The 12,706-nt window shown below is 39.0% G+C and overlaps 1 protein-coding gene across 1 annotated transcript in view; it reads right to left on the bottom strand.

Moving 5' to 3' along the window:
- Positions 1–12,706, bottom strand: part of LOC142385725 (leucine-rich repeat-containing G-protein coupled receptor 5-like) — a 56,531-nt gene that overhangs the window by 31,387 nt on the left and 12,438 nt on the right. The window contains exons 3-6 of the mRNA XM_075472437.1: positions 6,559–6,630; positions 5,575–5,646; positions 2,814–3,029; positions 12–83 (exon numbers count right to left, since the gene is read on the bottom strand). Of these exons, the coding sequence (XP_075328552.1) occupies positions 12–83; positions 2,814–3,029; positions 5,575–5,646; positions 6,559–6,630 (432 nt within the window). The remainder of the gene's footprint in view (positions 1–11; positions 84–2,813; positions 3,030–5,574; positions 5,647–6,558; positions 6,631–12,706) is intronic.

Here is a 12,706-nt window from a genome sequence, read left to right on the forward strand (position 1 = left end):
CACTAACTCACAGCGTCTCCAAACTGTGGAGTCCGTGGAAGCAGTTTGGTCCCATGGAAACGATCCTATTGTTGTTGAGATGCCTGTGGAGAGAGCGAGAGACACTGATGGACTAATGAAGCAGACAAAGAGTGTGTGTGTGTGTCTGTGCGTGTGTGAGTGTCTTTTTGAAAGGGGCCCCGGGGCCTCTCAAGAAGTTTTTTTTTCTTTCGGTAATTTCATGCAAATTAGCTTCAAGCCCATTGGACAAAAGAGATGACAGCAGACTTCAATGCTGTCGGGCTGAATGCCATCACACACACAAACTGGGTGTTTGCATGTTATTAAGGAGCTAATACAGACGAACAAGGACAGTCGCTGCCACGGTTCTATTTAAGACAGCAATGACTCCTCGGAACTGTCCACAAGCACACACACAATGGGAAAAAAAAAAAAAAAAGACCTGCCCAAATCGTGGAAAGGTGTTTCCATAAACCTACAAAGTGTGGTGGTTAAGTTAAATGAAAAGCAGATGATCCGAGTACATCTGAAGCCAATTAATCCAGAGTTTTATTTTCAGTTCTGCTGATTACAGAGGGCAGAAACATTCCAGTTCATCCAGTTACTTTGTTTGGAAGCTTAGTCTTAAATGTGAAAAACTAACCTTTAGAAAGAGTTGTGAATGTGAATATGTTCTGCAACTTCTTGCTTTCTTTTTCTAGTTAGTTTGTAGTCCAAGACGAAAGCAATTTTGCTCGTTGAACGCAGATGTTTATTGTATTGAGCAAAAGGAAAGGAAGGCATTTTCAGAATCAATCTGTGTACATATGATTCAGTCAGACTGAATAACTACTGAATGATCTATGGACTCATTATCTAATCCACAAGCCTTCTGACTTATTAACTGTTTAAATGAATATGTCCTAAACTTAAATTAAAAATCAACCGGCTAACCTACTGCCAGCTACCCAGATAATCTCTTAAATAACTAAACCAAACCACTGCCAGATGTAGATAAAAACATAACAGCTGGTGTATTTACTGCTCAGTGTGTAATGTGTATTTGTTGAACCGATTGGCTAATATAGTCGCTATTTCAATAAAAAGCCTACTGGCTCGTGTTAACGGGTGGGCTAAGTACTAGCTAAACTGTCAGGAAGCTAAATTTCTAATCACTGCCCATTTTTAAAACTCGTCTTAAAACCCATTTTTATTCCCTGGCTTTTAACCCAGCATGAGACTCTGTTTCTGGTATTGTTTTATTGTTTTAATATTGTTATTGTTTATTATTGTTTTTACATTGTTCTTATATTTTATGCCTTATATTTTGTGTTGTTATTCATGTATAGCACTTTGTTTCAGCCACGGCTGTTTTAAAGGGCTTTATAAATAAAGTTAAGTTGAGTTGGGTTGAGTAGAGTAACCTTCATGATTTCCTTTCTGCTCGTGAAATGATTACCTAATTAACTGAAATACTAAAATACAAGCCAGTTTTTAACCAACTCACAAACATTAGCGGCTAACTCACCGCCTCATAAAAACAACTAAAACTGAAACTAAAACCTGTAACTATTTATCTCACTGTTACTAACCAAAGAACCAACCCTCATGGATAAGCAGTATTCAGCAGTTATCAGTGAATTCACTGAGAGCAAACCAACTAACTTCCATGGCTAGCTTGCTCCTACCCTAAAACAATCAAGCTTAAATAACTGTTAACTAAACAAATAATCAATTTACGTAAGCCAACTTACTGCTTATGAACTGACTAACCTATTTGCTAACTTACAAGCAAACCAAGTAGCTGAATAACCTGCAAACTTTCAGTCTGCTGATCCTCTAGAAAACGTTTTATGCACATTTTTGCTAAACATATAAAATGCCTTACAGTAAATTTCTTGTTTTGTGGAGACTTCATCTTAATATTTCAGTTTTTAACAGATGAAAAATAAACTATACTGTTTTAATTACAGTCAGTCCATTTAAATTCTATCATAATGATCAGTTAGCTTTGATAATAAAATAATCAGTGACTTATATTTGTAATTTCCATCAAAAGGCTGAACGGTACTGCATTACAGTTCAGAAAATCACCTAAATTTCCTTGTCAATAAGTTAAACTTTATCTAACTGAGTCTTTTGTTACAGTTGATGTGAAACTCTCCTCATAATTGCCCCTGAATATTTGTTATCCATATTTGAAATTCAGCATTTTGAAGACAGTCTCTCAAATGTTTCTGAGAGTAATGTTTTGCAATTTCAGAAATAAGTAAATGTACATCAGTATCCTAAATTATATGACAATATTGATCAGCTCAGTAATCAATATGCATTGAAGGGAATGCTGCTAAATAGAACTACGGTCTGACCTGTTTTAAGCAGAACTGAAAACTGACATGAATGTGATATTGAGTGTGGTTCATTTTCTATTCAATACGGATATAAGTAACTATTCTTCAAACATTTCATACTCAATTTACCATTTTCCTCTTAAAAGTGAATAACTGTAACAAAACTTTTCCCATTTCTCTTTAAATTGGACCCAAACTTGCTTTTCTTTCTTGGGAATTTCCTGCAGACACTGACATCAGTAACTGTTCTTCAACTATTTAACACAAAACACAGCATTTGCTTCTCAGAATTTAAAATTTAATAAGTGAATAACTGTGTACTTTTATAAAAAAAAGACACACCTTTCCTGGAATTTTATGGCTTAACATTAGCAAATATTTAGGAAATTAGTGGGAAAGCTAAGGAGAATTTCTAGAAAATACAAATCTATAAAGATAAAGAACAACTTGTGTAATTTTCATTGTGTTTTTGTGTGTACATACAGCACCACCAGGCGGCTCAGCTTGCTGAAGCCGTGGTCTGGGATGTGGTTGATGTGGTTGAGGGCAAGCGTCATGGCCTGCAGGGTAGGCAGCTCGCTCAGAGCCTCCACCGGGACCTCCGTCAGAGAGTTGTCATCCAACCAGAGGTGACGGAGGGAGCGCAGGCCAGAGAAACAGCCAGAGGGAACCCTGTAGATATGGTTGGCATCCAGACGCCTATTAAGAGATGCAGACTGGGTGTAAATTTGGGAAGGTCCTCGGCTGGTTTTGCTCCAAAAATAAAGGATAGAAATCCAGCATTAGTACTGGAGAACATACTTCTGAACAGTGTGATATGCGCGGTGGTCAAATGGCCGCTCGTCAATTTGTCACGTCGTAAAGAAAGGACTGAAATTCTTTTAGTGAAGCCGAAAGCCAGAGAAAACGTGCTTTTTAAAGCAATAAATATCCTGCAACAGCAAACTACTTCTAAAAAGCTTCAAGAGAAGGACTTTGTTTGCAAAGTAAGAGTACCAAATGGGAGGCTTCACTGAATCTGAAGCGGTTTAAAGAGGAACATCAAACACAGAGTGTTTGACCAGGAGCGGAGGAATGATCGGCAGGCTGCTGGAGAACCACTTCACCAGCCACCAGCCTCTTAGGCCAAAAGAAAGCATTTTAATGAACACACACTTACTGTACGCAGAGTAATTAGGGTGGGTTTGTGAATTAATCAAAGACACTTCACTCAGGATACAACAACATCCAATTTAAGAGATGAATAGAAAAAATCTTTTCAATGATTGGAGGAATTTGGTTGACACGACAACGTAGTTCCTTCATGATCACCAACCTTGCAGAGTTTAAGAGCTCTTAAGCAAGCGTTTTATATCTGAAGCACCTTACGTGAACTCATGTAATCATGTGTTAAAGCTTCATTCAAGAGAGCCTTCGCAGTTAAACATGCTTTTTCAGCTTTAAATCTCACACCTGTACATTAACGGGAGACATTGAAGCTGTTAATGTTGAGATTTTACTTTAAATTGTTCAAACGAGCATTTCAACTTTGTAAATGATTTAAGTAGTAATCTGTTGTCCTTTCTAAGCCAACCAAGAGCCTCAGCAAGTCGTGAAGTTTCAGAAAAGAAAGTGAAAGTTCCTGTCGAACTGTGATATTTAGAAGCACAGAGAGTATTCAACTTATCAGCCGTTGTCTGTCTATAGACGCCCGTGCACGTATCAGTATGTCCCTGAACATCTCTTCCTGCTGATGCCGACCCAGCGGATCGTATTCCTCCATTCAGGCACAGTAACAGTAACATCTGCGGTTCCTACAGTCGTACGAGTTCCCACAAGAGTATAAAATGGACCAAGACTCTTTTTCTGCACTCACTCTTCCTCAGTCAACGCTTCTGCTGTCCCATCCCACATAGAGGATGCCGGCTGTCAGGCCATTAGCCAGTAGATTAAGATGATAATATTAAGTATTTCTATTTCCCTTTAGTCCGATTTAAACCCACCTTGTGTCAGAGTTAAAACACATATTCTTTCTCTCAAATGCACCTTTAACTTTTTGGAGCTCCCTTCTCCAAAACATTAACAGCCAATCAAAGGTCAGGTAGCATGTGCTTTCCATCTGTTCTTTCCTACTGGGACCAGTCAAACTGCCTGTTCACAGCTCAGGCCTTCATTATTGAAATGATTTAATCTTTGATTGTTCAACCAAAACAGGTTAGTCTTAGAAGTGCAGCAATCCGATAGCATTAATTATATTAAGGCAAATAGTCTTAATAGATGCAAAGTTTTGAGTAATTCAGGTTACATTTTGCCCTAAAAATAATGTTACTTGTGTTCTAAATCAACAGATTATCCAACTTCTTGAGCCGTGATCAAAGATTAAGTTTAAGTGATACTGCATATTTTTATGGAATTATCTTTTTTAATGATAAACTAAGACCAACATTATAATAAAATGGAGAGATAAGTGGGTTTAATATCCCTCTGGTGCTCTTTCCTACTTTTTTAGGTTTGTCTTGAATTCAGGCAGAAACCTTACAGCTCTTCTTCAGGTCATGAAACAAAAAACATGCACGTGGAGATCCGTGATTCTGTCTGTCCACACTAACAAATGCTCCTCTGTTCAGACACAGAAAGATGAGAAGGATGGGACTTCACATAATCGGCCATCAGATAAATGAGAGAAAGACCTTAGTCCTAAAGAAAGCTTCAGATATCTTCATTCCTAAACCCTTATCTACACACACACACAGGTACAGTTTCAGAATAATTACTGTGTGTCACGGGGCTCAGAGAACACACTGTCTCCACTACATACATTAATATATGCCTACTGGATGGTGTGTGTGTGAGTGTGTGTGTGTGTGTGGTGAGATTCCTTTCCACCAAACAGTAAAATTAAACTAAAGGATGAGTGTGTGTGTTTTGGTGCATTTCTCACACAGTGAGGACTCAACTTCCTTATGGGGACAAAAAAAAAAAGAAGGCAAATATGCCCATAATGTAAATTATGTTCCGTTTGAGTTTTTCTATCTAAATGAAGACTCGGTGTAATATGTCATGTGTTGCTGTTGCTGGATTTAACACCAGGTGAGAACCAGCTGATTTCCTGTTAAAGGACTGTATATAATCACTACATATACATAAGAACACAGTACATATACTGAACACTTTTCCTCAAATATAAAACATACCACGCTCCGTAAGGCATGCTGCATATTTATGGGGAATTAAAACGATAAGATGAAAAGTGATTGTGTCTCACAGTGACTGCAGGTTGTGCAGGTTTTTGAAGGCCTCGGCAGGAACAGATCTCAGCTGGTTGTTCTGAAGCATCCTGGAAGGAAACGCAACAATTAAACCGATACAAGTGTTCTTAAAGCAGGAATAACACAAACACTGGAGTTAAAGGGATAATCCGGAGTAAAATGCACTTTAGATCAATTTACGGGATGTTGGGAGTACATACGTTGAGTTGACATCAAAATCATGTCATTCGGATGTGTTTTGAGAATTTCAATTTGACCGTTTTTAGCCAAAAGTCGTTAGCCTGGAAGTGAAGGGGGCAAATCATGTCACCGCTACAAAACGCTATTTTTATACCTCTTCTACAGCTCCAAACAACATAACACTTACGTGGTAGTGAGTAGAGGGTCCCTAAAGCCAAACTGAAGTGTCCCGAGGTCTTCATGTGGTCGGATATAGAGTCCGGAATTAATTTAATCAAGCCAACCTTTCCAGAAATGTGTCTGCTGCAGCTGCCGCAAAAGACCGTGGTGAAGTTGGTTTGATATTGGTTTGAAAAAAAAGACACCTTATTTCCTTATTGTGAATATCTGTCGAATATCCAATATCAAACTAACTTCACCACGGTCTGTAGCGGCAGCTGCAGCAGCAACATTTCCGGAAAGGTGCATTTTACTCCGGATTATCCCTTTAATGTTCACACTCATACAAAGCCAAAGCAAACAGACAGACAGTTTAAATTCTGCTTCTATTTGTTTAGCTGTTGTACTTTTGGCTTTGTTAGAGTTTTTTGTTTGTCTGTTTGTTCCAATATATGACAAAATAATCTTTAACAGTTATTGTATTTGTTATTGTATTAGAAGGAAAACAAACAAAAAACAAAAATATGCATCACAAGTACAGCAAGAAAACAGAAAATACATTTTTCAATGAAAAGAAATCCTTACATGGTCTATCTTCTAAGTTTGCTCATTTGTAGACATACAAACATAGGAGGCCTTACAGCACTTTGAGGTTGTAGAGGCCGGTGAACGCTCCTCTGGGGATGAAGGTTAAATCGTTTCCTGCCAAACGCCTGAAACACAGGAAGAGAGACAGGAAATGATAAACAACCAGGAAGAGAGTCTGCTGGTTAAAATCGAACACGTACAGTAAGACAGTAAGATATGTGCAGATATCTAATGCTGAATGTTAATAGATTGCATTTTTTGCTGAAGTATCTAGTTGCACCACCAGGTGGACTCTGTTACTGCTCCATCAGGGTGGAGTTCCAGGCGTGTTTACCTGAAATGGTTGCGTCAATAGGAAAGTGAGAACAAATGCCTGTAGTTCAAATGAGATAAAGGAGCTAAACGTTTCCTGTCCGGCGCTGCCAACCCTTTCTGTAGCCGCTGCGGAGAGTTGCAAACATGCACTGATGGTTTACCTGAGGCTCGGACTAATTGGAACGTTAAACTCAGCTTCCACTCATGGTAAGGCAAGGCAAGGCAAGTTTATTTGTATAGCACAATTCAACTACAAGCCGATTCAAAGTGCTTTACAGAGACATTAAAACAGTAGAAATAAAAAGCATGATTTAAATTTTAAACAAAAAAAGAAAGAAATAGGAATAGATAAAATCAGATAAAATCAGTAGTTAAAATGTGATTAAGTTTTGAGCTTTATGTACCGTTTGAACTGTAAGTCAGAATTTTCAAGTTCCCAGAAGAAAGAAATGGACTGTTATGCCCCACCTAAGTCAGATTTCTGACTCTGAAAGTGAGATGCACCTCACCAGCCATGACCTCCAAACCCAACATCGCTGCCTTAAGTGTAAAATAAGGTCACAGCTGCAGTTATAAACTGTTAGTTGGCACTTCCGTTGGCTTGTGTCTCATTAAATCAGTCACACATATAGTTCTGTGCAACCTATCTGTAAACATGCTCATACAATGTTTGCATAAGCCATGAAGCGGAATGCATTGTTAGCTTGTATTGCTCATCACATCTAGCTTGGTCAGTGAGGTAATCCAAACGGTTTTTTAACTTGTCACTGGAATATGGTGACTCTGCTCAGAGTTCAGACTTCCAAGGCAAATGTAAATCAGCTTAATACAGGCTGAGAGATGCATGTCCGACAGCAGGGAGCAGAGGCAGCAGCTAAAGCTGCTAACAAGCAGCAGGACTCTGATCTCATGCCCATTACAGCATTGAAACTAAAGTGATGATGCGTGACTGTGAGATTTTAGCAGTGGCAGTAAACGACGAAAGGTTTCCTGCAATGAGGTTAGTGTGAAAGAATCTGTGTCCATCGGTTGCAGCTGAGCAGCTGTTTGAGCTGCAAACATCATTAGCTACACTGAACAAGTCAGGACATCATTAATCAGGTATGACTGTTACTTAATATGAAACCAGAACGACACTTTAGAGAGACTCGGGTGGATTATTACACGATTATTACACGATTATCTACCAGGAAGAGGCCTCCAGCAGAACTGTTGAAAAGTCTTGATTTAAAACCCCTAAATCCCAGTACACGCCAGCTCTGAGTGAGGATCTTTAAGGTTCCTCACCCGAGGAATCCTCCTGCTGACCTTCAGAGGCTGCGCAATCTGTCCCATACACATGTCAAACCTTCCTCGACTTCACCTTTCTTTTCAGCTGCTCTGACACGCACCATCACATCACATCTGTCAGCTGTTGTGCAATCCAAAATGACTCGTTTAGATGTGCACATCTTTTCTAATTCAACTGCTTTCAAGTCATCATGGTCCTATTCACTGTGACTTTAGCTTCTGCTGAGCACTTATTTGTGATATCAGCTGGACACTGTGTTGTTTTGACCAGTGAAAACCTTCAAACTATCTGGAAAAAATATTATAGGTCAACTGAGACTAAATTTGATCTTCCAGGAATTATCTTATCAAAGCCCTTCCAGTTCCAGTGTTTACTCTGTTTGTTTAGCTTCTGTTATTTGCAGCAGATTTGAAGCTGCGTCTCGTACTGCTGGCCACCGCACTCAGCACCACACCAATACATTTTCTTCACTGTATTTGAGGCCGAATATGGAGGCGATGTTGAGGTAAAACTGCTTGGTTTTATCTGTATTTTTCAGCCTTTCTTGGCAGCGTGACAGACGGCACTCAGACATCACCTGTGTTTGCATGTCTGTGTTTCCCAGTGCACAGGCCACAAAAACACTGAGCCATCATGAATCCTCCAGGTCTGTTTGCCTTTCAGAGGCCACACAAAGTTCAGCCACTCTGCATGTCTGCGGTGTCCTATCGCCGTAGTGACGTTTCTCACGCCATGGTGACAAATATCACACACGCGCAGACACACACAGCTGGCAGGAGAGCAGAACAGCAGTCAGAGTCATGTTCAGGTCTCGGTGAGGTCAGCCTGTCTCTCCTTGGCTCGGTCTCCTCCAGCTGCCGCGCTGCCTTTTAATTCACTCCACTTTAGCTTTGGGAAAATGTTCGTACACGACACGAAGCTGCCGGGAGGTGAGGAGAGATGGGATTACATATCGTATCCTCACAGATATTCAAACTCATCACCTGCTCAGACAGCCACACTTAAGACATCATGCATCTTTGTCTGGGAGTCACTAACCAGCATTCAGAGGGATCAAAAAGGAGAGACTTGAATTATAACACAACTGCATTTGTATTTAAAGTTACAAATGAGGGCATCTGCTCATCCCAAATGATCTCAGCTCAAACACGTTCTGAACCGACTGACCTTCATGCCTTCAAAACACAACCGATCATTCATTTTCTTCATTCTGCCGGGAGCTTTTTGCATGAATTCTGAGCACTACTGCAGATGAATAAGACAGATTACTGGCCATCAACACTACTCTGTTTATATTGATTTGACACTAACTATGTAGAGATACAAACCGACAGCAAAGGGAAACTAAATGAATAAAAACTATTGATAAAGACACACAAAATAACCTGAAACAGAGACAACAAAGATATTGAAAGAGAAAAACATAAAGTGTAAAGAGGAAAAGAGGCACCAAGTGAAACTGAATGTAGACACACAACCCGAGCACAAAGAGACGAAAAATTAGCAAAAAAGAAACATGAACTGACCACCAAGACACAAATATAAAACATGAATGAAACCCAAACTGACTCAAAAGCAGCTAAATGATTTCACAATAAACAAACAAGACGAACAAAGTGAGATGGAAACAACCAAACATTATGACTAAAAAGAGGCAAAAACTATAAACTATAAAGCTATAAAGTGACGTAGAAACATCAAAATCCCTGAAAAAAGAACATGATACAAAAGTATATCAATAAATAAATATTGTAAAACGACCCAAAGTAAGTTAAAGGGATAGTTGTTTTTTTGTTTTTTTAAACCTGGACCTTATTTCTGGCATAAAATACGTTCATCTACTCACCGATAACAGTTTGGCGAAAGTCGGCGTCCTTTGGAAGATATTTAGATCCCTGGAGATCCGCGTATATCCATAAAACGGGAGAGAACAATACAGCCTCTAAATTTATCTGTCTTTATTTCGCCAATACTTTAAGCCGAATGAATGAATGAACGCGTACTAATGCACTGTTAGCTCAGAGCTGCCGTGTTGTTGTTATCCAGGGCTATCGGGGGGCTTTCTACACGTCTAGTGGGATGACGTCGTCGACGTGCGCCGCTGCTGGTAACATGGGCCGTTTCTCAATATGCGTACTTGTTCGTTATTGTATTTCCAAATTGCCATGTTGCACAAAACTAGCATTAGCAAACTCCGTGTAAAGACACAAAACAAGCTCACCAAAATGATAGAAACCTGACACTCAACAATTTTTTATGTAAAATCTCAACAAAGAGACTTTAAAAATAACCAGAAAGAGACAATTTCTGAATATAGAGGTAAAAATTCTCCTGCAGAGATAAAAAAAAAATTACTCAAAAGAGGCTAAATGTCACCAACTGCATGAAACAAAGCACCTGTAAAATGATTGACAAAATGCCGAAATGAGAAAGAAGCCAGACCTAAATATATCACAACGAAACATGTATTCAGTAAAAAAGAACGTTACAGTCACTAAAAAGACACAAAAATGAATACGAATACAAACAAAACAACCATAGAACACAAATTCAGCGACAAAAATCTGTAAAACAATTTTTAAAAAGACAAAGAGAAAATTACTAAGAAGTGACAAAGTGAGACTTTGAGACAAACCCAGATACAAATACTCAACTTTAAAGATCAATTAAACTATTTCAAATGGATAGAAAATAACTAAAATGAGACACTAAGAGATTCGATAGAGACTTAATTTAATTAAAAGTAAACCCAAAACAACCACAATGAGATGGAAAGGTACCAGAATGAGCCAGAAAGCAGTTACGAAAGACACAAAACTGTCTTAGAGATGGAAATTTATAAAAACAAGACACTAAATAAGCACAAAAACTGAAAACAAAGAAGCAGAAAACAACGCTAAACACACATATTCATCTAAAAAGAAACAGAAAAATACAGACCAAATGACCAGGCTGAGACAAAACAACTCAGAGAGATGAAAACTCACCCAAATGAGACAAAAAATAGACTTAAAGAAACTAAACTTACAAAGAGATGCTGCCATAGCACACGTGAATGAATAAAAAGAGATCAAATCAACAAATGGGTCAAAAACTGAATACAAATAGGAACTCAGCAACCATAAAGATACGTATAAACGTATAAAATAAAAGCACTGCAGCAGGGAGTGTAAGAAGCATTAAAAATACATAAAAGAATATAAAGAGAAACAAATAAAATCATTTAAATGAATTTTAAAACAGGCAACAGTCCAGATAAGTTAAAAGATATTTCATGCATAGACACATGAGAAAAGAAATGTTTTTAACCTGGATTTAAAAATGTCTCCATTTGGTGAAAGTTTAATCTCCACTGGCAGTTTGTTCCACTTATTTGCAGCATAACAGCTAAATGCTGCTTCTCCATGTTTAGTCTGGACTCTGGACTGGACCAGCTGACCTGAGTCCTTGGATCTAAGAGCTCTGCTGGGTTTATATTCTCTGAACATATCACAGATGTATTTTGGGCCTAAACCGTTCTGGGATTTGTAAACAATCAGCAGGCTTTTAAAATCTATTCTGTGACTGACTGGAAGCCAGAGTAAAGATTTTAAATCTGCTGTGATGTGTTCAGATCTCTTAGTCCGGGTTAAAACTCGAGCAGCAGCGTTCTGGATGAGCTGCAGATGTTTAATGCTCCTTTTGGGAAGTCCAGTTAAAACAGCGTTACAGTGATGGAGTCTACTGGAGATGAATGCATGGATGAGTTTCTCCTGGTCTTTTTGGGAGAGGAAACCTTTAATTCTGTTGATGTTTCTGAGATGGTAAAAAGCTGCCTTGGTGACAGCTTTGATGTGGCTGCTGAAAGTCAGATCTGAGTCTATCAACACTCCAAGGTTACTAACTTGGTCAGTGATTGTAAGGTCCCGAGTCTCAAGATATTTACCAACGCTGACCCTCTTCTCTTTGCTACCAAACAGAATGATCTCAGTTTTGTCTTCATTTAATTGTAGAAAATTCTCTCTCATCCAGGTGTTTACTTCCTCCAGACACTGACACAGAACGTCTGCTGGGCTGCAGTCGTCCGGTGACAGAGAAACATAAAGTTGTGTATCGTTTGCATAACTGTGATAATTGATGTTAAAATTCTGCAATATCTGACCCAAAGGGAGCATATACAAGTTAAACAGAAGAGGTCCAAGAATTGACCCCTGGGGGACTCCACAAGTCATGGCCACTCGCTCAGATTCATAGCTGCCAATAGTAACAAAATAACTCCGGCCTTCTAAGTAGGACCTGAACCAGTTAAGGACCGCTCCAGAAAGTCCAACCCAGTTTTCCAGCCTGTGCAACAGGATTCTGTGATCTACAGTATCAAACGCAGCGCTGAGGTCCAACAGAACCAGGACTGAAACATTACCAGAATCAGTATTCAACCTGATGTCGTTTAACACTTTGACCAGAGCTGTTTCAGTGCTGTGATGACGTCTGAAGCCTGATTTAAAGTTATCAAGACTTCCACTTTCATTTTAGAAAGTCGTTGAGCTGGTTAAATACAACTTTCTCAATAATCTTGGATATAAAAGAGAGGTTAGAGACAGGTCTGTAGTTGTTCA

The sequence above is a fragment of the Odontesthes bonariensis genome, chromosome 8 (assembly GCF_027942865.1).
Source record: "Odontesthes bonariensis isolate fOdoBon6 chromosome 8, fOdoBon6.hap1, whole genome shotgun sequence".
NCBI classification, from domain to species: Eukaryota; Metazoa; Chordata; class Actinopteri; order Atheriniformes; family Atherinopsidae; genus Odontesthes; species Odontesthes bonariensis.